General features: G+C 48.6%; 1 protein-coding gene across 3 annotated transcripts; it reads left to right on the top strand.

The window, feature by feature from the left end:
• Window positions 1–734: 734 nt before the first annotated feature.
• ephb6 (eph receptor B6) lies at window positions 735–24,341 on the top strand. 3 transcript variants are annotated; one of them, XM_057044923.1, is made up of 19 exons: window positions 735–891; window positions 7,808–7,872; window positions 10,972–11,244; window positions 11,869–12,038; window positions 12,129–12,424; window positions 18,178–18,333; window positions 18,666–18,937; window positions 19,188–19,269; window positions 19,977–20,101; window positions 20,182–20,344; window positions 20,439–20,553; window positions 20,644–20,699; window positions 20,801–20,917; window positions 20,993–21,240; window positions 21,325–21,543; window positions 21,636–21,785; window positions 22,107–22,291; window positions 22,388–22,546; window positions 23,134–24,341. In XM_057044923.1, the coding sequence occupies exons 1-19, from the start codon at window positions 834–836 to the stop codon at window positions 23,237–23,239; spliced, it is 3,015 nt and encodes a 1,004-aa protein (XP_056900903.1). In that variant the 5' UTR covers window positions 735–833; the 3' UTR covers window positions 23,240–24,341. The 3 variants fall into 3 exon arrangements, with proteins under 3 accessions (XP_056900903.1, XP_056900905.1, XP_056900904.1); XM_057044924.1 differs by lacking the exon at window positions 735–891 and adding an exon at window positions 1,672–1,693; XM_057044925.1 differs by lacking the exon at window positions 7,808–7,872 and having other exon boundaries at window positions 824–891.
• The last annotated feature ends 2,230 nt before the right edge of the window (window positions 24,342–26,571 follow it).

Consider the following 26,571-nt stretch of genomic DNA (forward strand, 5'->3'; position numbering starts at 1 on the left):
TGTGGCGAACTGGAGCATGAAAGCGCATCAACAAGCTGCAGTAGCCGCTCTGACCGGGGGGAGGCGCGCGTGAGCCGGGGAGATGCTCGGCCATGTGCGTGTCTCGAAAACTGTCTGGAGAAGAAATCCTGGGAAGGGGACAAGCCACAGGAAAAGATGGATGGAGAAGGATGGAGAGCGGAGGCCAACTCGTGCTTGCGTTCCACCAAAGATTTAATTTGAGAGAGATCAGGAAGGAGGTGGGGGGGGGGAAAGGAGTTGGACGCGCTCTCATGCCACAGCTTGGAAAAATACAAGTTAGCGCTGCGCGCGGACGTGTGCGCGCCTCCACAGACTGGAGCGCAGCCTGCCAGGACGGCCTTGTAAAAATATGTGTGAGGATTTAGAGGATCTGGAAATGACATCGTCAGACGGGTCCGGACAGTTGTTTCCTAGACCAGGCGAACTCGTTTATTAATCCCGAACCTCTTTGTCGTCACTCCCTCCTTTCACTTTGGAAAGAAGAAAACCTCTCATTTTACCCCCCCCCCCCCCCCCTTCCCCCTCATCTCTCTGACAACCCCGCTTTGTTTACATCCTTATTGTTTCGTAATTTTCTTCTCTCAATATTTTCCTCCTTCCCTCATTCAATCACCTCTCTCTGAGCCAGCAGACTCCACCCCCTCCCCCCACCCCGTCTCCCTCCCTCTGCCTCTCGCTCCCTTACACACACACACACACACACACACACACACACACACACACACACACACACACACACACTTTCCCTTCCGTCACGCTCTCTCTCTCTCGCTCTCCCTCCCTCTGTCTGTCAGTGTCATTCCGTAGTGGAGATGTGGAGGGTCTTTCTGCCTCTCTGTCTGTTTTTCCAGCCTAATTCAGCTGAGGAAGGTAAGGAGCAAACTTTTCCCATCTTTGCTGTGGTTCCCTCAGGAGCTGTGGTTCCCCATCGTGAGCTTCCTTTCTGGAATATCTGTCAGAATGCGCCTCTCTGGAAATGACTCTGACTTTGATTCAGGCTCACTTTTTTTTATTCGGGCGACCTCCAGGACCACTAAAACTGTTTCACCTTCTCAGTACGTGTTCGCGTGCGTGTTGTGTTGCGCACGTCGCATCTGCGTGTTTGTGCGTCAGTGCGCGCTGGAGTCAGACCCCGACTGCTGCCTGTTCTCTATCGGAATCTATCAGGCTCCTGCAACAAAAGGATATGGAAATAAGGCGGGAGATGGAAGAATAATAAGTTGTTCTTGCAGTTTCACCCCCCGCCGGGTGTGCCACTCACAGACCCTCCACCACACACACACACACACACACACACACACAACTTTCCCCCCTCGTCTGTATACTTTCAGATTTAATGGCTCCAATTGAGTCAGCAAATGGGTCGTGCAAGTGCATCAGAGGGGCTGAAGTCAGAAGTCTGGCGGGTTCCGTGAGCACTCGAACCGAATTTAAACCCCGCGCGTGTGCTTGTACACCAGCGTGCATCATTAAATGTGCACGCTTCGCAGGGTGCTTCCTGCAGGAGGGTTGGGAGCAGGATGTGTCTGGAGTCGGCACGCACGCGGTTACTTTTGCGGGACCGGAGCGCACGCTGGATAGAGCCGCACCTGTTTGCGCTCGTCTCCCAGTTGGCTTTCGTGTACTGGGAGTTGTGGCTCGGCGCGTGTGTCGGTTACAGTCTGGAGCAGAGGTAACTTACACGTGTCGGTCCGAGCCGCGTTTGTAACAGATGGCCCGCATTAACGTGACAGAGAGGCGCGGAGCGCGCCGCGTCCGCGGCCCACTGACGGACGTGTGATTGAAATAGAGCCCCTCGTAATACAGTATTAACCTAAAATGGTGACCTCCGCATAAAGCCATAGAAATGGGGGATTTGTGTCTGCCGTTGGAAACATGTCTGCCGGGTTTACTCTCATAACCAACCGTATTTCCTTTGTTTAAAACCTCAAATCACCGGGGGGAAACAGCGGGAGAGTCAGAAACCTGCGAGCAGAGGTCGTGACACTGTCGCACGCTGCGTGTTGAGGTGTTTGCCAGCATCAGTTGTGCGGTGAGATATAGTGAAGTGGTGAACAGTGGGATCGGGGGTTTGCGTGCACGGTGCACGCGAACGCAGCACGCCTCTGCAGAAGGCACACCTGATGCCCCTCCAGCTCATCACGGATGAGCAGAGATGCTGTGATGCGGCTCCCAATGAACCCGGAGACATGGAGCAACCTGGGAATTCTTTATTTCTTTCATTATTCTTACACTCTTACCTGAAACAGACAATCAGCCGACAGCCACATTTTTTCCGACACCAGCTCAGCCAAACTATCCACTACCTCTTGGAACAGAACATCCATCACAAAAAGTCTCGCCAACATCTCTGTTGACCAAACACTGAGTCATTATCTCCCAAAATGTCAGCCTGGCACATGTGCCAAACCACGTGTTCGCGTCCTGACATTTGGGATTCTGGTCCGATTCCGGATCAGAATCTGATTAAACCCCAGGAATGTTTAATCCAGACAGACGTGACTGTCACGGTTCATCTGGAAACAGGTTTCACAGTCACACACTGGCTTTAATTTAAAAAAATAGAGGGATGATCCCAGAGAGATTTTTATTATCACCTCCTGCCAGACAAACACAGCAGACCTGCTGAGCCAGCATCCACCTGTCAGAGAGCAAATACCCAGTTTATTCCTCGGCTCTGAGGACACGTTCGGGTTATTAACGTCAAACTATTGACTGAAAACATCAAACTAGGTATTTCACATATTTACTTCGTTATAATGCGTTATGCTCCTGAAGAAAAGGATCTGATATGGACGTTTTCAGAGATCTGCTGATCCTGGGATCACTCTCGGGTCCCTGATGGAGCGATTCATGGATCCAGTTTGGTGCTTTATGGAAATTTGCACTATTGTATCAGCGGGAAAATGGTGGTGGTGGTGGTGGGGGGTGGGGGGGGGGTAGTAGATCCAGCTTGTTTGGCATAAAGAGCCCACCAGGCTGTATAAAATGTGATCTGTTTACAGTCTCACCTTAAGGTCATCCCAAATCGGCAGGATTTAATTAGACTGATCATTTTCCTAATCCCGGGTGTGATAAGCTGCCTTTTCAGACTGTAAACCAGAGAAAATGCCTTAAGAAAACAAACAGCACGACAGTCCCAGCAGGGCCATGGCAGATGCCACTGAGAAGCCAGCGGAGGGAAGCGGGCGCCGCAGCCTCGCCGCCGCTGACACCGCAGCACTTTGCTGTGACCGCGCGTTATTTTTAGCGGCGTGTTTGCCCGTCATTTTCAAACGCGCGTTCATTTGCTGCCGCCGGGAGCTTCGGTAAAGACATTAGGACCACTTTTCCCTCGCGTGATTCACATATCTGCCATTCGCGATACGAGGGGCCGAAGGCCTCAGGTGGCTTCGCGCCAAGACTCTCTGCTCCGAGTCAGTCAATGTCATCGCCACGGCTAATCCGCCCGGGCAGACGGGGACCGACTCGGAGCCAAAATGTAGCGGGGAGACGAACTTTGTGGTGCGGGCCATTACAACGCGGCGGAATGCAGATTCCGGTTTTGGGTTTCAAATTAAAGCTAATCTTAGCGGTTTGCGTGCTGGCACCATCCGAACGGGGCGAGGGCTTCGATGGCTCTTCCTAAATGTCACAGCGAGCGACTCCAGCTCATATTTACTGTCTCGCTGAGGTGAGATGAGGTTAGAAACATGTCTCGCAGCAGCCAGGTCTTCTCCATGAGGCGGATTAGCCTTCAAACGGAGGGAAGCGCTGGAGCACGCTGTCCAAACGATTTCACTGCAGTGGAATTTACAGGGTCTAATTACAGACTGGTGACTGTTTATTCAATTTAATAATACCCACGTTTTTACAGTCCTGATCATTTGTGAAAGTGTCCTTCCTGGGGACAAATGCTTAGAATAACTTCACCTCCAAGCTTGCTATTGTAATTAGCCTTCGATAGCTTATCTTAGCTATAATTCCAGTTACAAAACCACAAATCTGCAAGTTTTTCAGTTGCTACATACCAGTGTGGTGGAATCTTATATTTATCTGATTTCTTCTTCTGTGGTCGTCTTTCTTCTACATTTTCCCTACATATCCAGGAATTCCCTGAAGGTGTATTTACCTGGGAACGTTTAAATAAAAACCATAATCAGTCACAGCAGAGGTCTTCATTTCAGGATAAGAATCACTTTGGCTCAGATCTGCTCCTGCCTGTGCTTGTTGCTGCCTGCTGCAGCCCCGCCACCGACTCCAGACCTGTCGGCTGCATCTGCGCTTTCATCGAGCTTAATCGCTGCAGAACTTTTTCTCCTTCGTTTCAATAACTCCCTTTGACACGTGCATGCTTATTCCTGGAACCACGTTAATCCCCTTCCTGTCTCGGTCTCCTCCCCACCTCCTCCTCCTTCTCCAGCCTCCACCCTGTCTTGGCGTATCTCTCTCCCTCTCTCTCATTGCTGCGGTGGCCTGTAATGATGGTTTGGGGAAGGCCTCGTCCTGGGCCTGCTCACTGTGGGTGGGAGCAGCTGGAGCGCACACGGAACGATGGAGAAGGGTGGATGAGTGGACAAAACACACTTTAACCGCAGACCAAAGTGCCTGCGGGCACTCTGGGCCTTTTTGTGAGTGAGCTGAAACCTGTCGTTACCTGTGAGCTCGACGGCTCCCGTCGGTGTTAAGTTCTATTTCACGCTGGCACCCACTCACCCTTCCAGCCTGTTCGTATGAACGCCGAAATTGAAATCCTCTCCTGAGTGTCAAGAGGGCTCCATCGCCTGGAAAACGATGGGGCGAAAGTGCCACGATGGCGTCCGCGTCGCGCCCGTGCGGTGGAGAGCGTCGGCGGCGGCGCTCCGGGAGGCCAAAAACGCTCGCAAAGAGTGAGAGGGAGGGGTGAGGGAGCGCTGGGGGTGGGGAGGTCGCCCAGCTGGAGCGAACATTCGAGTGGCAGAGGGGAGCGTCAGGAGGAAACGGGTCAGCGCTCCACAACGCCCACGGCGCACAGGCACAGAGGCGCTGGCGAACGCAGCGGCGTCCTCCAAAACCGGTCCTCGTCTTTGCGTCTATTGTCTTTGGTTCAGAGGAACATCAATAATGGAGCGTTGGATATATGCTCATTAAACGTACAGCGAGGCAGCCCTCCCGTCGCCACGCTTTGGATGAATAATACACACGTGCACGGGGGGAGATGAAAGGAGCGGGAGGTATCGGAGTAAGAGGAGCAAAAGGCCGGGCAGACGTGAGAGACGAGGTGCATTAATACAGCACTCAGGTCCGGATTGCAGACTCAGCGCTTCCCCGAAACTGTCGCGGACAAACTTTGAGTGTCTTGGCCGGAAGATGGACCAATAACGGAGACGCTGAGTTAAATAAAGGGGCTTTTACTGCCAAGTGTCCCTGTCAGGAGTCGTCGCTCTCGTTCGTTCATCACTCACACACATAAACACACACATAAACACACACACACTCCCATCCTCCGTCTCAGCGGTGCTGACTTTCATTGTACTTTTATTTCAGTTTAACCCAAACTCTTAACCCTGAGCCTTAAACTTAAATCTCATCTCGACCCACAGTAACCCCTGACAGGTGTGTGTGACACCCCCACTCGACGCGCATCTTAGCACGCCATAGTGAATTTTTCAACTTGCTAATGTCATGAAATGAGACACGCATGGAGCCCTCCGAACGCCCGTTCATGTAAACCTCGTGTACAGCAGGAGAGAGCCGAGGCGGCGCGAGGACCGGTGGTCCCCGGGGCCCCCGCGACAAGAAGCTAAATTGTAGAGGCATAAATATTCATGTCAAAATAGTCAAATATATATTATTAATGCATGACTCTGCCCTGAAGCGCAGGGTTAATTGAATTTGTGATGACACATTTGCAGCATGCGTGTGTGTGCATGTGTGTGTGTGTGTGTGTGTGTGTGTGTGTGTGTGTGTGGTCTCATCTGATATAAATAGGATGGTGCCTAATGAGGTCAGAAAACACGTTATGTATGATTGGTTGTGATTCATGCATGATATGTTTAGATAAGTAATTATCATTATTATCATGCTGACAAATGACAGACAGCAGATAGAAATCACAACTGTCAACATCTGCTCACACACACACACACACACACACACACACACACACACAGACACACACACACGCAGGTGTTTCTTTTATGAAGTCCATCCCTTGAACAAGTCAGACTAAATTAAAAAACAGAGGTTGAACTGGCACAGTTCCATTGAGAATGTGTGTGTGTGTGTGTGTGTGTGTGTGGTGTGTGTGTGTGTGGTGTGTGTGTGTGTGCGTGGGGCGGCGGGGGGGGGGGGGTTGCATTATTAACTGCTGCCTTGTATAAGACCACTTTAGTTCAGTTGTTCCTAATAAAGTGCTGATGGAGCGTCCGCAGATGCGACGTGTCGAACAGGGAAAGGTGTGTCACTAATGGACGTCGTCCTCCTCCTGGCCAACACCCCGGCTGGCCGGACTTCTGGGGCTTTTAACCCCCCCTGGGCCCAGCGAGTCCAGCAGCCAAGGCCGTTGCGCCGGGTACCGTCCGTTCTGCCGCCCGTTGCTGCCTGTAAGCCGGTGCTGTCGCCGAGCGTTTGTGATCCCCTCTTGATGCGTTTGATAACGTTCCAGTTTCTGGAGGGACCTCCTCAAAAAATGTGTTGTGGGGGGGGGGGGGGTACAGACGGGAGGAGGTGGGGGGCTGGGAAAGAAAAAAGAGTAGGATTTGCTGGGTCTCCATCTCTAAGTATAATCCTAAAATAATAGACTAATGGGCAGTCAGAGGTCAGAGTGAGCGGCTGCCGTGCAAAAACCTCCATTTTGTCGTGAACTTTGTATCTGAATGCACACGGATCTGATCCAGGACCAGGATCTGATCCAGGACCAGGATCCAGGACCAGCTGAGACAACAATATGGCACCTTATGTAGTTCAGTCAGGGGGAGCATGAAAAACAGAAATAAAAGCATAAAAATGCATGAAAACGGAGAATCATTTATCCACCTATGCCCCCCCGCGCACGTACGTGCACACGCCCACGCCCGCAGCCCTTCAGGTGTTTTGAGTTTTGCCTGATGAAAGCTGAAGTCCATCTGGGTTAGGGTTAGGATTATCCTCAGACATCACGGCGATGTTTGTTTTGGTTTTGCCACCTCTCCTACGCCCAGGCGGCGTCTTTCAGCTCGCCGAGGACAGACGGAACATCAGCCGCTGCAGTTTTGGAGCGATAATGGAAAAATACGCTGGCTTCGGTCTCGTGTGTGAAGCTGCCATGTGTCAGCACTCAGCGCGCGTGTGTGTGTGTTTTCTCTGCCAATTCGCCTTTCAGAGCACTCAGTCCGACAATTGAATTAGGTGAAAATTCATTTCGACGTAACAGCCGCACACTTGTGCGAGAAATGGGTCCAGGCTTGTTGGAGACAGAAGAACAACCAAAGTTCCCCTGAACCCAAAACAGGAGGAGCATCAACGTGCAGGGTTCTACCAGATCTGACTGTTTTGGCCTTTTAAAGTTACAGGATTTGACCTTTAATCCTGACGATCTATCAGGTCAATAAGTTAAAATTCTTTAAACTCGGGGGTCTTTGCGCCAACACGCGTCGTCACTCAGATGAGGTCTGACAGATGTGCACAGCTGGAGCGCCCCCTAATTTCCTCACACGGGGGAGAAGAACGCGCATTCGCGACGGCTCTTCAGCAGGTCCCTGTTTGTGCTCCACGAAACGGCTGAATGAATGATCGCACCACTGTGTTTAATATTTCTGTCTTTGTCTTTGTCCCTCCCACCTGTCAGTGATGCTGCTGGATACAACAGAGTCTACCTCAGAGCTGGGCTGGACCACCTATCCGGACACGGGGGTAAGCATCTGCCGGAGCAAAATCCTCCTTCAGCAGACGATGGCGCTGCCTTTCGAACACTTGCGAGGCTCTACTTCATCATCTCTGTTGCCATCTGTTGGAGTTGAAGCTGCTTGACAAGTGCATCTGTGTCACATCCACCCCCAGCGCGCGTCAGTCTTGCCTTAATGGTCTCATGTGGGTATTTAACAGGAAGTGAGGTCAGGAGGTTCAGCTTTGTGACACGGTTTTGGTCTTGGTGGTTCCAGGACTGGCCCCATCCCATAGAAGCAGCAGATTTGAAGGTACAGGCTCAGGTCAACTGCAGCATGTGACCTCCTGACATTGATCGGTGGGGCTGTCGGCGGTTGGCGTGCAGACGACCTTGGCCAACATGCGCCCCCCTCGTGTTAGGGCGTATTCCTGTGTGACGTGATCGGGCCGTGGCTCTCTTACTGTCGAGCTGCTTTTCATTCAGGGTTGATGCGTCGCCTCGAGACGTGGAAATACGGCACACGGGTGTGTGCGAGGGGGCCCGTTTGTGCATGTGCGCTCGCGTGACTTCACCGGGGGTCAGCTCCCGGGTCAGGTCAATTCATCCATCCGAGTGACGGAGCCTCGCTTCTAATATGTCTCGCAACTGTGCACGTACGTCATGTTTCCTGCGACAATCTTTGTGATCATCTGTCAAACTGTGCAGGGAATTCCTGCTGCGCCCCCGATTAGTGGATTTAAGAAGCAAAAGAAATAAACTCAGCATGTTTCGAGTAAATTTGGCACGTTTCAAACTGGAAACACATCGGTGTCGGAGATAAACTGGGAAACCTGCACTCACAGTAAGTTGCCGCTCTTCCTCCGAACCTGAGCTGTACATCTCTGAGGCTGCTGGGCCTAAATATACATGAGCTTTGAATAATTAGGACCTCGCGTGTTTGGGATTTTTGAGCACTGTGTGTGAGTGTGTGTATGTTCTTGTACTTGTTCAAATACTCATTCTACTAGCAAAGTAAGGACATTTTGGGGAAGGGAAAGAATTTTCCCACAACTTCAAAGGTTGGTTTGAGGGTTGAGACATGTTTTTTTTGGGTTGAGGTCAGAACTGGATTTAGTTTAGAGTAAGGGTCAGTGTTAGGGTCAGTGTTAGGGTCAGAGGGGTTAGTTGATATGTTAGGGTTGTGTAGGGTTAGGATAAGAAGTTGCTTAATGCATTATCTCGATCGAAGTCTCTTCAAGGATAGAAATACAAGGACGTGTGTGTGTGTGTGTGTGTGTGTGTGTGTGTGTGTGTGTGTGTGTGTGTGTGTGTGTGTGTGTAATTTCTTTTCTTCATGGTTTGTGGATGAAAAGTGCTCCCGAGATGGAGGTATGGTTATTTGACCCGGAGCGCGAAGCTGCGAGAGCGAGAAAGAAAGAAAAAGAAAAAAGGAGATTGCGTGTGTGCACGCTCGTGCGCGATAACCACTGATGTGCTTTTCTCTGCACGGCCCATCTTTTCTCCAGTTTGAGGGTCTTCCGTGGAGATCTTCCATCACCTCCTCGTTTGTTAAAAGCCGCCACCATTTGGCCGTTTTCTCCTCCTCTTCCGCTCCTCTCTTCACATCCCTCCTTTTTGTTTCAACCGAATTTTCACTCTGTTTTCCTTGTGAGGCACCGGCAGATTCGGGTTGTGTGTGTGTGGGCGTGCACGTGCATATGTCTGGGGATATCTGTGCGTGCCTGTCTCAGCTTCTCCGTGTTTGTGCTGCGTCCGAGGCCTTTCCCCTCTGTCCCTGGAGAGGCTGCTCTCCGGCTCCCTGGCATTTCGGTTCAAATTAAATCACAGAGATGAGTCGTAACTTTTTTTTCCCCCCCTTTCCAACGCTCAAACCCTCCTCCCTAATCTGTCCCATATTTTTTTTCCTCTTCTCTGCTTATAAAGGAAGCAGAAAATGAGAGTGGCAGGAGTGGACTAGGGAGGGGAAAGAGGAGGTGGGGCTGTAAATTCGGGGTCACAAATCAAATGAAAACAGCTTGTTTTAAAAGCAAAGGAACACTTTTACTAGTGCGATTTACCGTTTTAGCTCCATAATTTTGCTTTTTCCTGGACACGCCGACGCTCAGACTGACCACAACTGACCCTGCGTCGCATCCTTTTCCTTCCTCTCCCACACAGACTGACAGCAGCCCTGACATTTTTCTCTCGGCCCACTGGCGCTCCGGCGGTTCTAATTCCACCAAATATGAGAACAATCTCTCACGCCACTAACATTTAGCATATTCCACAGTGGGGATAAAAAAAGAGCGACACAAGCACGAAAGCAAATATCTAAAAGAAAAAAAAAACGGTCGTCGAATGCACCCTGAGAGGGTGTCAAGACCTTTTGTCCCCTTCTTATTGTTGCGGTGAGAATAATGATGATGAGGGCTAATACGCAGTTCCTGCTTGTCACGCAGGGCTACACAGTCGTAGAACTGAGCCTTTTCATCCTTTCAGACGCCGTTCGGCCGACAATAATTGCTGCAACTAAGCTCTGGGCCCACATTTACATGCTGGCCCACTAGGAGAAGTCTGGATCGGCATCGTGTCTCTGCTCCGCTTCTGCGTCTTCCAGGTTTTTTTGCCTTCTGTAAAATAACAATAGAGTCTGCCCGTGTGATTACACAACAGCTGCCGCATGGAAGACACGCAAGTGTCCGCCACCTGCCACACGGGACAAAGGAACACACACGAACGCCAACAGCGCAAGCGAAAATGTAGCCACATGTCATATTAATCTGGGTCTGTGTGCTTGTGCAACTCTAACATGGACGTTAAGGAGTTCGCCATCGCGTTTCGCTGCTGTTTAACACATTTGGCTGCTTAAATACTTTAATATGACGGAAATTGAACTTAATCAGTCTTTCTGCTCTGCATTTTAGATCATTGCGCTATAGTAAAAAGGGTAACGTAGGTGACCTTCTGGTCCCACAGTGAGTTAAAGTGGTTTAAATCGATTAATTTACTTATCAACTTAGCAAGATTGTGACATTGAGATGAGCTCCTTCAATGGGACTAGCAATAGCTTCCTACTGGGTAATTCTGAGGGGGGGGGGGTGAATTATTATACCAACATTCTCATGATTCGTCTTTGTCTCCCTCAGTGGGATGAGGTCAGCATCCTGGACGACCGGGGAAAGCTCATACGAACCTTCGAGGTCTGTAATGTCAACCAAAATCCCCGGGTGCAGGACAACTGGCTGGCCACGCCGTTCCTGTATCGCCACGCGGCTCCACGGGTGTTTGTCACACTGCGTTTCTCCGTGCGCGACTGTGCCAGCCTGCGAACACCATCACCCACCTGCCGGGAAACACTTACCCTGTTCTACAAACAGGCGGACAGCCAGAGAGAGCTGGAGAGGACCTGGATGGCCGAGGTGAGGTGCAACGCTTGTTGATGTGATGGAGTCGTTAGTGTCTGCGTACAGAGCAAAGCCGATGATCTGGCAGCCATCTTGATTTTGAGGAAAATCGCAAACTCAAGATGGCTGCCAGATCATGCAGATGTTCATGGCTGGCGTTCATGCAGCCATGGCCACGAACCCATCAAGAAAACGATGCTAACACAACTGTCCGATGTAGCGACCACTATTGCACAAAAGGGCTAAAAACACCTGAAATCGCACCAAACCTAATTAATTCGTCATCATTTTGCCCATCATGTGGGGCCATTTCTGAGGTGCAATGTCCTCATTAACCAGATGTCCCTCTGTTCATCAGGTGTGCAGGAAGAGCAGGTTTAGTCTCGATGGTTAAGTGCCCCGTAACGCAGTTTTCGTTGATGCTACACCAGCATTATGATCTTGATATTTGTGAATTATTATATACATTATATAGGTATTGGATCATTGTGTTGTTTTCTGGGGCCTTTGGAGCCATCGAGGTTGAACCTCCTGGATCCTCAAATCCTGATGTAGACCTTGACTTGACGATGTCGTGGTTTTCCTTCCATATGTTGACGTTGTCCCACTCCCCTTCCACTCCGCCTGTCCTCGTTTTAGCCGTCCACTAATGAGAAAGAGACGAGGGAGGGCTGGGTCAAGATCGACACCATCGCGGCCGATAAGAGCTTCTCCAAAGTGGAGCCCAGCTCACCTCATCAGTATCAGCCCAACAGATACAGCCGCATCAACATCAAGACGCGGAGCTTCGCGCCGCTCACTCGCAAAGGGTAAAATCGCTGCACGTCCTGCTGGGACTGCCTACCGACCAAGCGCCCCCCACCCTCATGTCTTAATCATCCTCTGGACTTTTGTTTCAGATTCGTCCTGGCCGTCGTCGACAGCGGCGCGTGCGTTTCGCTGATGGGCGTGTCCATTTTCTACCGCCGATGCCCGGCCACCAGCCTCTACCTGGCGTCCTACCCGGCGACCCCCTCGGGGGCAGAGCCGACGGCCTTGGTTCCGGTGAGCGGAACGTGCGTGGCCCACAGTAAAACGCAGGGAGGGACCCCCCCTCGTATGCACTGCAACGCTGAAGGCGAGTGGATGGTTCCCGTCGGGGGATGTGTGTGCGATGAAGGCCATGAGCCAAATCTGAACGGATCTGCCTGCCTGGGTAAGCCAGACCAGAACCAAACATTTCCCCAGGTTTACAATGTTACATAGACTCTTGTCCACTGGTTTCATGGGGGAGGGGGTTCTATTACAGCTCTACCCTCATCTGCTGGAGCGTTGGTGCCCCAGGTTGAACATGCACAGTATCTCTCCCACAACATCTGCTCTCACATCCACGAGCTGATTCATTTCTCAGCCCCAAACTTTCAACTTCTGTAGCTGTTTCTGAGCTTTTCTGCTGGATTTCAGACTCCTGAAGCCTCGTTTGCATATTTAGGCGCTGATAATTTAGATGAAATAACTCTGTGACCGGGACTAGACCTACTGCAAGCTCGAGGCTGAAGTTGTGCAACCTCAAATGTTCTTTTACAACTTTTTAGGGATGAGCTGGTCTCCTTCATTGTGCCGTTTGGGGTATTTTTGGCGCGGATCAATACTGAGAGAAGCTGCTGTCGCTATGATGCACTGCTGCGTTTGATGGAGAGACCAAACAAGTAAACATGAGTCGGACCGTGTCGAGAGGCGCAGCCTCAGCACCGCATCTATGAGGACGTGAGCTCAACGCGGCCGCCATCATTAGGGGGGCTTTTACAGGCTGGTCTTCAGAGAGAAGAAGGGAACAGCTCCTGAAGTGGGAACGGGCAGAACAGCCTTGATCAGAAGTGTTTCACACCCTCAGAAATAATCCTAAAGAAAAAAGAGGAAGGAAGAATTTAGGAGATGCACACAGAGACAGGAAGGGACGTATATGGAGAAGAGAGAGAAGCACAGCGAGGGAGAGAGGGAAGTGACACATTTAGGTCATGGCGATGTAATGGCCACTCGCCTGTGAACTAGTGACAGAAACCGCAGGGGCTGGGGGGGGGAGGGGGGGGGGGGGGGCAGCGGCGAGAGGCGGGAAGAGAGTGAAGGACAGGAGGGACGCAAGTTGACCAAAGTTCCGAGGAGGCAAGAATTCTCAGGTGCGAAGAGATGGCGGCCGCTCCCGTGCACGCTCGCACACACGGCGTGGCTGTCGAGCCCCGAAGACAGATTAAGGCAAAAAAAAAAAAAAGGAAAACCAACAAAAGCCTAGCAGGCATTCGAATGGCTGCAGTCGGGCCGCATCCGGGCTTTGGGAGCGCTCCAAATCTAACGAAAGCCGGCACAATTAATTCTCCCATCCTGCCCAGTCAGCTGCGAAACGCGTTCACCAGCTTTTGTGGTACGTTCGCCGCACTCTGCCCGCCACTTGCGTTTGCCTGCGTTTGATTGATATTTACTGACAATTTGCCCCCTTGAAATACTGTTGCCGGAGCAAAGGCCTCCGCTGTCTGCCCGGGACCGATGCGGCGCACTGTTGCCCACCTCCGATATAATTGTGGTCTGCCGATCACTTCATTACGCTCTTGTTCTCTCCGGGTCTGTTAATAAAAGAGGCAGATGGCTGGCATGGCACAGCAGTTATGCAGTTTGCTATCAGCAGTCTCAGCGCCCAATTATCCTCAAAACACCTAAATATTGCTCTATTTTACAGCCTCTGGTGTTGCAGGAAGAGCAGAACGGGAAATTATAGCCTGTGACACTCAGAACTCTTTTAATCGAGCATTTCACGTTGTTTAACGCCCGTTTAGGGTGAATTATAATGTTGCTGTCTGTAAAGAGCCGTGCTGGGATTTGAGCTGTTTCACTGCAGCGCTTCAGCGGGGTGTCCCATGAGCCCTCTCGCGTGTATTTTAATTAAGTCCTCAAGTCTCCTGTGGATATTTCAGTGTGAAATGATTAGTTTTAACCACAGACAGCCCAAAGTGCTGTCTGTTCTGCGGATCCAGGGTCCTCTGTCGTGGTGTTGAGTGGGTTTTGTCAGGGGAAACTGTGTCTCAGTGAAAACGCTGAGCCGTCGCTGCACAGCAGCGCTCCGTCTTCTGTATTTGGAGGCGTTAATAAGACACTTTGAATGACACTTCGGTTAAAACGGTGTGAAATCTCACAGTCGGCTGTAAATCACATTAAATGAACGCATTGTTTTTCCTGGGGTTTTTTTGGGGTGATCGTCAGGAGAACCCTACAGATCATTTTGAAAAAAAATCTGTTTAATCACAAGAACATCTGGTTCATACAGGATCACTTTGGGGAAAATAAAGTCGGAGGCAGACGGCAGCTGTCTGCAGACACTCTCACGCCAAACGACGCGTTCGTTTGTCTTTCCGCGTATTTTTCCCACGAGGCAGACAGGAGGGGGAAGGCGGAAAACACCACCGAGCGTGAGACGCAATTACACCTGCGATGGAATATGAAATATTCCTTTACTTCATCATCGCTGCGTCCTTGTCCAGGGCCTGGACCATCGGCGATGCTCGACCTGGACTGGCTGAAAATTAAATAAGATCCCAACATTATTGGATTCTTCCAGAAAATTAACCCTCCTGCCAAAGATTTGGGACAGGGATTAGCACTGGATGCTCAGAGCCAAACTGCTCCGTGCTAAATGAATGTTTCAGCAGGTCAGATTGTCCCGATTTGCCACCGCGGCTCTGTCTCGTGGCATTAACGCGTCCACGAGACATCCCGAAGCACGCTGGGATTGTTTCCTACGGGCACATTTTGAAAAATAAGGATCAACAGTCACATTTTGGCACATTGCATCCTGACACCAGAGAGCTGCTCCAGTTTTTTTTCTTATGTAATTGTTCATGCTAATTCCAGTCAATATTATCGACACTATTGTTTTTCCAGCCTGTCTGGCTAATTAAAAGCAAGTTTGGGGGAAAACACAGTTGACTGAAATGAACTGTAAAAAGATAAAGACAGTTCAGGTGCGTTAAAATCGCCATCGGTTACTGGTTTCGTCTAAATGACCGGGAAAAATACACACAAACACTGACTTTTTAAACTTTGGGAAATCATCTGTCTGTTCTCTAAAGAACAAAAGGCTTTATTTATTTCTGGTGTTACTGCTAATTGAAAAAAAAGACATTGCCTCCCAGGTTTTTGCTAACAATTAGCTACTGTTAGCTTTCCACTAGCTGCTAATGTCCCAGTTGTCTGATGTTGTGTGGTCTTACATTAAGGTCCCTGGCAGGCAGGCTTATGTCATTGCTTACAGTGTTAGTGGATATACCACATAAAAAATTACTTTAATTAACTCTTATTCCAGAGAGATTCACACTGTGATGTGAGGCTGTTATGAATTACCCTGAAGTGTGTGTGTGTAATTTCTGTGTGTCCTCTCACTATCATCATGACCCCAATTATGACCTAGGATGATGTACTTTATGTATTATGTATTTTATAAAAATAACATCCATTAATCCCAGTTCTACAAACAGATCCTCTCCATTATATGCATCTGTGTGACACAATTATTGAGATTACTGTGACACAAAGAGATATATATTTATTGATTCTTTTAAAAAAAAGAGTTAAAATAAAAGGTTTCCATATATACTGAATTCAGTTTTGACCACGTGGAGCTGGAATGTAAGAAAATCTACAACATCACTTATGACAGATCACAGTAGACGACAGAATTTAATGGAAATGAAAGATGGAGAGATTAAAGAGGCATTAACTGTCCAATCTGTGTATGTGCGTGTGTGTGTGTGTGTGTGTGTGTGTGTGTGTGTGTGTGTGTGTGTGTGTGTGTGTGTCTGTGCGTGTGTGTTAGAAGGAGGAGAGAGAGATTATGCTGGAAGCCAAAGGAGGGAATGAGTGCATGAAACTGAGAGGAGAAAAAAAAGGAGAAATTGGGTCAGTGAGCCGCTCACCAACCTATTGTTTTAATATCATTTTACTTAATTTATTTCCTATTTTTCTGTCCATCTCCTTCAAAATTCTCAGGATTTAACTATTGTGAAACAGACGTGAGAAGTCGGAATCCTTTTTTTTAACCTTCCATTATTCATAACTCTGATGTGATGCGTTTAAAATTTAAAACAGCTGCAAAAGATAATGTGTGCGTGCACGGACGTGCAATCGCTGCGGCCTCGTCGGGTTGCTGCAGAATTAAAGTCAAGCAGTTCAGCTGTGACAACAACAACGAGACATTTTGGATTCTTGGGTTTTTTTAATTAACAAAAGAAGGTTTGATGTTTTGACAACTGAGTAACTTCTTTATCCCATTTTTGGTTAATGAGCAAATATGAATCACACGGCTGTCAGTGCTGCTCACACACACACACACACACACACACACACACACACACACACACACACACACACACACACACACATCCTTATACTTCTATCTTTGTGAAAACCGCCATAGACATAATACATCCCGAACTCCGCACCCGAACCTTAACCATCACAACCTAATCCCTTACCCTGACCCTAACCTAAATCCAACCCTCAGCCCAACCCTAAAAAAATGCCTCAACACTCAAACAGTCCTTTGAGGGCCACCCAGAATGCCCTCCCCTCCCAAAAGCTCCTCACTTTGCCAGGAGAAAGGCTATTTTGGTGCCCGATATTGGCCAAGTACAAGAACAAACACACACATTTGTGTGCCTGCTTATGATGGCCATGAACTGCCCCATTAGCTGCGAGATGGAAACAGAGCTGGATGAAGCCCTCTGCCCCCCCCCCCCCTTCCCCGCCCCCTGTGCCCCCCTCTAGCTGCTGTGATAAGGTGGATGGGCTGATTTGCCTGCGCTCTTAATGGCGACGAGAGGCTTTTGAAGCAAATTCGTGTTCCGTGTCAGAGCCGTAAGAGAACACGTCTGCTGATGTGCAGCCAGGGCATGAAAAATAGAGGAACCTCTCGCTCCTCGTCCTCATTTTTCACCCATCAGCAGATTCTCATACGTATAATCCTGCTGTTCCTCCTACAACGGTCGTGGGGTGTCCGTCTTCATGTTCAGCCCCAACACTTGTCTCGGGTTTATTCTCCCGACATCCTTTTACTTCTCTCTCCTCTCCCTTTTTTTTTCTGCGGCTCTTCACACCTGTTCGAAAGCAGAGCCAGCTCACCGAGACAAGTGAGAACACAGAAAGCCTTTTATCTGTTTATTCTTTGCCCCTTTCACCACCAAGCCCTCACAGCACCACTCTACACACACACACACACACACACACACACACACACACACACACACACACACACACACACACACACACACGCAGGACGTGTCAAAAGGGAGATGTGCTACATGCTTTTGATGAGGTTATATAAACAAAGCGTCGGGGTTCACCGCCACCCTCACTCATCTGCCACCTCCTGGAGTGTGTGTGTGGCTCAGGTGTTTATCAGGCGGGTCACTTACACACACGAGCACAAAATCTTCACGCTGTCAGAATGCACACGCACGGTGTTGAATCTAGGTTGCATCTCATACACACAAACACGGAATACAAAAATGCTGCAGGGGCAGGACTGGGTTTACCCCAGTTTGCTCGGTTGTCCCACTGTTGACTTTAAACTATAATATAATCAAGCCTGAAGGTTCCATCAGAATTATCAGATTGCAAATGTAACCTTTAGTCAGCTTCCTGTTTCAGTAACATTTTCTTGCTGAGGCGGAGGGTGATACAGTATATAATAGCGTAAAACCTTGAAAGTGGAATAAGCCGTTGATATTGATTTAAAAAAATGTTCTCTGGTGAATATAATTGTACTCTTACTCATTTTTAAAAAAAAAACAAACAACAACAACATACAACTGCTTCCCTCAAGGTGAAAGTCTGTTGCAGAGATCAGTGCAGAGAGCGGTTTTCAAACCCTGGGGTGATTCCAGAGTGGCCACTGAACTCAACCCTCCTCACGTCTCTCTCCAGCTTGTCCGGTGGGCTACTTCAAGTCCGTCTCAGGCTCTGCTCCCTGCTCGGTCTGCCCGGCCAACAGCAGAACCAGCCAGGAAGGATCGACTGCGTGTGAATGCCGCAGCGGCTTTTATCGGGCAGCCAGTGATGCCAACTCCTCAGCCTGCACAAGTGAGCTTTGTTAGCTTGTTTGTTTACGCCTGGTTCTCTGGGAGGCGTTCAAGGGGCCTCCTTGGTCATTTATTATTGACTCTGACTGTGGGAACTGAGACATACAGTCACTGAGCAGAAAATACCTTTTATCGGCCATTTCTTAAATTAAATAAATTAGCATTTAACTGCTCCTCTTGTCTGCCACACGTCGTAACATTCCTTCCATTACACCCAACTGTTCAATGTTTCTGCCACATTGCAGCTTCTTTCATATCTTAACCGCTTCAGCAGATGTTCTCATCTTCCACTTTCATTACTTTTGTTAAGCGCCTCCTGTTTGATTCCCTCAGCTCCCCCGTCGGCGCCGGTCTCTCCGAGCTGGGAGTATGAAAGCGGCGACGGAGGGGTGTCGCTAAGGTGGCGCCACCCTGTGGACATGGGAGGCCGTAGCGAGGTCTGGTACGGGGTGGTGTGTCGAATCTGCCCCTCCGCCACCATCACTAATCCGACATCGTGCTCCTGGTGCGGGGAGGGTGTGACCTTCAGCCCCTCCCAGACCAACCTCAAACAAACCAAGGTCACCCTCAACAACCTGCTGACCAGAGTCACTTATCTCATACAGGTATCGGCCGTGGGGATCGGTGACACCGCCAAGTGTAGCCAGAGTAAAGCTAATTTTATAATCAGCTTGTAGTTAAAGTAAAACATTATTTCTTATTTATAAACCGCAACTGTTTCCTATTTGCCTCTGTGTGGCGACTGGCTCGTGCAGCAGCGGCTCAGGCTTTGTTTGTCCGGCACAGTAGGACGTCATTAATGTTAATAGATGAAAAGCTTCACATGTCACATCTGTGTGCTCCTCGCGCTGACAGGTGCAGGCCATGAATGAGGTGTCGGCTCTGAGTCCTTTTCCTGCTCGATACACAAGCATCAATTTCACCACGAGCCAGTCAGGTGAGCACGGAGAGGAGGACGAAAAGGATAGGATGAAAGAGGAAAAACGCTCTGATGCTGATGTTTGTGTGTGAGTGTGTGTGTGTGTGTGTGTGGTGTGTGTGTGTGTGTGTGATGTGTGTGTGTGTGTGTGTGTGTGTGTGCGCTTCAATGATTGGATGCTGTTTTTTTCTCCTAATCTCTCCCCTTTCTCTATTTCTGCTCCATCTTTCCTCCTCTTGCTCCCTGGACAGAAAGTTGCTCGGGGTTACAATATCCTGTCTGATCCTGTTATGGTCTCCATGCAGGAGGAAAGGGACAAATGAGAACTGGGAAGACAAAAAGACAGACAGAACCAGAAAATAAAGTAGACACGTCAAGGCTAGAGTGAAGCTCTGTGCAGACAAAAGACGCCGTTTGAAGGTTTTCCCGGATTAATTTAATTAAAAACACTCTTCACAAAAGTAAATAAACTAACACATTCCTGAATCCGCCCTTAGGTTGTTGATTTAATGACAGGAATGCGCGATGGTTCCCAACAGATCCAGGAAGCTTTGATAATGAGTTGCTGTAACTAGATCCTTCATGGCCAACCATATAACCTGATTCCACCATCATGACCCTGCATTCTTTAACACTGCCCCCTTGTGGCCATTATTCCTGCATCACAACTTGACTAATTAATAGCGGGACAGTTAAAATTTCATCCCGTGTTTCTTTGCCCACAGTTCCCAGTACCGTTCCCATGATGCACCAGCTGAGCCGAGCCCCAGACTCCATCACCCTTTCTTGGCCTCAGCCGGACAGGCCGAATGGGGACATACTCGAGTACCAGCTTCGGTACTACGACAAGGTACATCTGTCTCACCCAGAGGCGTATCTGGGGTCGTTCTGCCGACTCCTCATGCTGTACTGCCTCTCTGCTTCCCTCAGGGTTCTGATGTGGACAGTGCGGCGAGCGTGTACAGTGAGACCAACACAGTGACCGTCGGCTCCCTCGTCGCCGGATCCATATACGCCTTCCAGATACGAGCTCGTAATGAGCGAGGCTACGGCCCCTACAGCAACACCGTCTACTTCACCACGCTGCCTCTGGGTATTACACCTTCACAGATCATCACCGTGGTTGCCACAAAACTGAGATGGGGAAAGATTTTTGAAAACTAGTGGTGTGCTTCTATTCCTCACAGAGGAACACTCGCACCAGATCCAGAATCGACTCCCTCTGTTGGTCGGATCAATAATGGGCGGAGCAGCATTTCTCCTGGTGGTTATAGCGATTATAGTCGTGGTGGTGTTTCGCAGGTGCTTCAGAATGTCGCATCATCAGTTAAATGAGTTATTCTGTCAACGAGGAGCACGCGTTAATGGTTTGTTTGCTCTTCTTTGAGGCAGTAAGAGGAGGGAGAGCCCGTACAGCAACAGACTCCAGAGGTACATCAGCAACAGAGGTGAGTGTCACTCGTTATAAAGGTACAATTAAAGAGTCCAACCAAAAAGGCTTGTTTCACATAGATGGTTTGATCCGTAACATATTTGCTTTGATATGAAGGTGGAGTTAAGTATTACGTTGACCCATCCACGTACGAGGACCCCAGTGAGGCTGTCAAAGAATTTGCCCGTGAAATTGATCCCACGCACCTGAAGATTGAGGAGGTAATCGGAGCAGGTAGGCCCTATTTTTCCATGAACGCTGGTTACCCTGGATGGAAGCTGTGGTCACAACCGGTTTGTTCCGCTCCAGCTCAGTTCGGGGAGGTCTCACGAGGCCGCTATCGTCCGATGGGTCGCAGAGAGGTCTTAGTGGCTGTAAAGACCCTTCGCTGGGGGGCTTCCGACAGAGAGAAGGGGATGTTTCTGAGCGAAGCGGGGGTCCTGGGACAGTTTGACCACCCCAACGTCCTCAAGCTGGAGGGCGTGATTACCCGTACCCCCCCAGAGAGGATCGTCACTGAATTCATGGAGAATGGGCCGCTGGACTCTTTTCTCAGGGTAAGACAACAAAACAGCCGTTAACTTTTATGGCGTCGCGCATCACTGACCTCACATTTAAATGATCCTATTGTCTTCGTCTAGGAGAACGAGGGTCAGTTCAGCGTTCTGCAGCTGGTTGGGATGCTCAGAGGCATCGGGGCAGGGATGCGGTACCTCGCCGAGAGAAACTTTGTCCACCGGGACCTAGCGGCTCGAAACGTGCTGGTCAACTCCAACCTGGTCTGCAAAGTCTCTGACTTTGGACTCTCCCGACTTATGAGAGGCCTCGACCACAACATACCTACTTACACCGCCTCGCTGGTATGTTTTGGAATAACTCCGCTTGCACCCGTTTCAAAACATTGAAATGAACTTCTAGCTCATTCCCCGCCTGATTCCAACTCCTTCTTCAGGGCAGCAAGATTCCTGTGAGGTGGACGGCACCGGAAGCCTTTCAGCATCGAAAGTTCAGCTCAGCTAGTGATGTCTGGAGCTTCGGGGTACTGATGTGGGAAGTGATGTCATATGGAGAGCGTCCATACTGGGACATGAGCAATCAGGAAGTGAGTACTTACATCAGGAATAGAAAGACATGGAAAGGAATGTGTTGATACAACCTGAATTGCAGAATTCCTTAAAAGAGAACATGTTTCTGCTCTCTGATGATTTAATTTAGAACAAGTGAAAACCTAAAGAAAAGGCTCTGCCGTTTAGCAAACAATCTCAGCCCATTTGTTAGTTTTAACAGACGTGTAAACTGCACCAAATGTCAGGCAGCTAAAATTTGCATAATTTCTCATCAATCAGTGGTGACCTATTATGTAACTCACTTACGCAACAAACCACATAGTCACCTTATGTCTTCCTCGCTCGCTCTTCTGTAGGTGATGAAGGCAGTAGCGGACCAGTATCGCCTCCCCGCCCCACACAGTTGCCCCCCTGCCCTCCACTCCCTGATGCTCCAGTGCTGGCAGGCCGATCGAGGGGACAGGCCGACGTTCGAAACCGTCCTGTCCTCTCTGGACCGGCTCATCAGGCACCCAGCGTCCCTCAAGACGGAGCCGAGCAGGTGAGAGACACAAAACTGGAATGGAAGACCTCTCCAGTGATGGAAGCCTATTACATTTAAGGGGTCTCACGCTGTGATCTTTCACCACGTTTACAGAAGCTGCTCTCAGCCGCTGCTCAGCCCCACGCCCACAGACCTATCAGCGGTGTCAACAGTCCACGACTGGCTGAAGGCTCTGCGGATGGAGAGATACCAGGAGGAGTTTGATCGGGCACATGTAGACACATTAGACCGAATCAGCTTGCTCACAATGGAGTAGGTATCGCTATATTCAAAGACTTCGCATACTTGTAACGTTAGGGCAGAATGTGTACGAAAATAAACTTGAATCAGCACAATCCAACGTGCCATAACGGACATTTTGTAGGGGCGTCGGAATGGTAAGTAAATATCTCCATACCCTATTTAGTGGATGTAATTATTCATTGTTCATTTAGTGCATCGATGAACAAACGGGGTCTTAAATTCATGCATCAGCAATAAAAAGAAGTCCACATCCAAAATGCTTCAAAGCCAAACTGAGATGTTTATGTGGTGTGACACGATGATGCCATCAGAGTGGTTATTTTATTGGGTAGTTTGTTAGCATGCTAAACTGCTAGAACTCTTCTCTCTCTCAATGCTGCTGTCCATGCTTCGTGAAAATGATAATTTGATGTATATTACAGTAAAAATTTCACCAGTTTTCCTAAATAACCATAATCATCGTTAAATATTTGATTAAACTTGGTGGCGCTGTGGTGCCGTTAGCCTTGATGCCTCCTAACTGAGGGCCGATAGTTGTTTTCTGTTGGTTTTGTGTCTCATGCTAATTCGTATACAACACTTGCTCTCTCCTTCAGAGACATCCAGAATCTCGGGGTGATCCTGCTGGGGCATCAGAGGAAGATCTTCAATGCAGCCCAGCAGCTCAGAGCCTATCTGACCCAGGGGCAGGTGGAGGTGTGACACCCCCCTCCCCCCACAGAACAATCTGTGCCATGGATCTTTCTGTGGTTTCCACACTTTACTGGGTCTGATTTCTCTAACGTTCATGTCAGTGAAGCACATTTAAAGGCCAAGATAATTCACTTCTTCTAATCATGAGGATGGAAAAAGAGACTTCCCGTCTATAAAAAAAAGACAAAAAAAACAGAAGAGATGCACCATGGGAGAGGCAGTTCAGGGCAACAATGCGAGGTCAGGGAGTTGCCATGGAGAAGGAGCTCATTGAAGGTTTCCTAGATGTTTTTTTCCCACTGGATTTCACTTTAAACCTGCCTTCGTCTCTCCGTCCTCCCTCTCACGTCCATCCCTGTCTCTCCCTATACATTTTTTTTTAAAATTCCCCCAAACTCACTAATATAAAATGTTTGCGTCCATTAATAATCCTCCACACAGAGAATTGCGTGAGGACAATCAAAGTCTTTTTTATATATATTTTCTGAGTTGTTTCGATATCACTTCCTCTGCTTCAAATGCCAAATAATAAAACACATTAGCAAAAAAAGAAAAAAATCTTAAAAAAAAAAAAAAAGAGTGCTACCTGCTAGCCATCAAAAATATGTATATTGTATTCCAACAAAATGTCACAACTTAAAAGTCAGTTCTGGGATCGTGGGGGGGTGGGGTGGGGGTGGGGGGGTGACTATGAATCACTGCCGTGATAACGAGATACGTGTGAAACAATATAAGCCATGTTTTGTCCCCCTTTATGAACATATCCAGGGTTCACTCTCACTCTCTCAGAGACAACAGAGTCCACGTGACGCTAACTTCACGCCTGTCCCTGAGCTGGACGACACCCACCTCTTTTCTCGTACTGTTCACACGTCAGCCGTTTTTGTTTGAGTAAAGACACCGAGTCATGGAAGCGTGGATGCGGGATGCATGGAAAAACTGGAACACATCTTTAAGCAAGAGTCAAAATGCTTGGTGTGTGTGTGTGCGTGGGTGTGTGTGTGTCGGGCTACACACATAAGTAGTTGTGTTGACTTGTACGACTGTTCACCATTACTCCATAATTGTGAAAATTTGTAAAATAAAGGATATGATTTTATTTAAAATTCTTCTATGGTGTTCTCTAAATGCTGAGTACTTAGTTATACTGCCAAAGGCTGAGAGGAAGTTGCTCCTCTCCTCTCCTCTCCTCTCCTCTCCTCTCCTCTCCTCTCCTCTCCTCTTCTCTCCTCTCCTCTCCTCTCCTCTCCTTCCCTCCTCTTCTCTCCTCTCCTTTACTCCTCTTCTCTCCTCTCCTTCCCTCCTCTCCTCTCCTCTCCTTTCCTCCTCTCCTCTCCTTTCCTTTCCTCCCCTCCTCTCCTCTCCTCTCCTCTCCTCTCCTCTCCTCTCCTCTCCTCTCCTCTCTCCTCTCCTCTCTCTCTCCTCTCCTCCTCTCCTCTCCTCTCCTCGCTTCTCCTCTCCTCTCCTCTCCTCTCCTCTCTCCTCTCCTCTCTCTCCTCTCCTCCTCTCCTCCTCTCTCCTCTCCTCTCCTCTCCTCTCCTCTTCTCTCCTCTCCTCTCCTTTCCTTTCCTCCTCTCCTCCTCTCCTCTCCTCGCTTCTCCTCTCCTCTCCTCTCCTCTCCTCTCTTCTCCTCTCCTCTCCTCTCCTTCCCTCCTCTTCTCTCCTCTCCTCTCCTCTCCTCTCCTCTCCTCTAAACTTCGCCCTTTTGCACTCATATATGACCTTCAGAGTGTTCGAGGGAGCAGATCAGCAGTTTTTGGTAAATCTCTCGTTGGGATCTGCTGTGATCAGCAACTGTAGGACAGCAGACTTGCCTCCCCCATGTCCTGATAGGAGAGCAGATGCACACGATAACAAGAGCACGTACATAAACCCGACATGAGTCTGCCAGTCTGATGCCACAAACACACACACACACACACATATATATATATATATACGTACTGTGTATATATATACGTACTGTATATGTGTATATATATATATATATATATATATATATATATATATATATATATATACTGTATATATATATATATATATATATATTAACATAACCTTTATTGAGTGCCCAGTAGGAAACATATTGACTCTTCAGTATTTGATGCTTAGATCAACTTCCAGAGTACATTGATTTCACTTTCCATAAAATAAATCTTGAATTTGTTTTTAAAAAGGTTCTCTTCCATTCTCTCTTTATTTGTACTGCGCAAAAGAATCTTCTTACAATAAGAAGTGGAATTTTCCATTTGACAGCAGGCAAAAATACAATTTAGGAGGATGTGCGTCCGTCCTACTCCTGCAAAATGAAAAAGCTTTTTCCAATCAAATGTAGTGCCTTTACATGAATATTATAGTCCTTATCTAATGAGATTCTTCTTAAAAATTCAGTCTTTTAAAATGCTGTTTTGTTTTAAATCCCTCTAGAAAAGAAGCTAGCATGAATGCACAGTGTCTGCAGTGATTGTTAGCTGTGATCTTTGCTGCCTAATTAACAGTGTTGTGATTGAAGCGCTGCTTACGTGTGTGTGAAACAGTAGAGACACAAACCACAAAATCTTGTTTTTATGGTGTTATTGTTTCTTTATAAAGACCCTTAACAAAGTGGAAACCACTGATTATTTTATGACCCTGCTTAAAGATGTGAGGTAAACAGCTATTATCTCAACAATACCTAAAGACACAGGGGCCTCCTTCAAGGTCAGCCTGAGGTCCGCTGATCCTGCGGCTGCACACACTCTTAGTCACGAGCTAAAAACTGCTCAGCCTAATACCTGCGCTCCGCACGTGAGCCCACCAATGTGCAGAAAGACGACACTCGTAGCCGATTAGCTGCAGATCAAATATGTAAAAATGAGAGCTCAAATCCAGGTCGGTCCGATTATCTGTAGATAAAGTCTAAGCGTCCCACTCTAGAATATAAAGTTACTTTGTTGTCTGCATGTGGAGGAAAATGACCAGTGCTGCCAACCTCTAAATGCTCATTATGGTCTTTGTAGTGGGACGATTATAGTGTTTGTTGACTCATCAATGGTGCTCAACACATTAAGTCACTGTGAGAGAAACCATCGCTGGCGCACGTCACGTCAATATTTGTTCTAATAAAATAATTCCAATTTACGCGGCAGCCACAGAGATCAAACGGGTCACGGTCAATCTTGCTTTAGGATCTGGTTCAGACGCACATGCTTGCAATTTCCAAACTGGTTTCCTTAATGGTTCACGAGAAACAAAGACCGCAATGCATGCCGACACTCATGATACTGCAGAATTTTCATAGTGGCCATGCAGGTTTTGGTGGGAGGTAATGGAATGCAGACAAGCCTGGTGAAGACTGGGAG

Source organism: Takifugu flavidus, chromosome 10, assembly GCF_003711565.1.
Source record: "Takifugu flavidus isolate HTHZ2018 chromosome 10, ASM371156v2, whole genome shotgun sequence".
Lineage (NCBI taxonomy): Eukaryota > Metazoa > Chordata > Actinopteri > Tetraodontiformes > Tetraodontidae > Takifugu > Takifugu flavidus.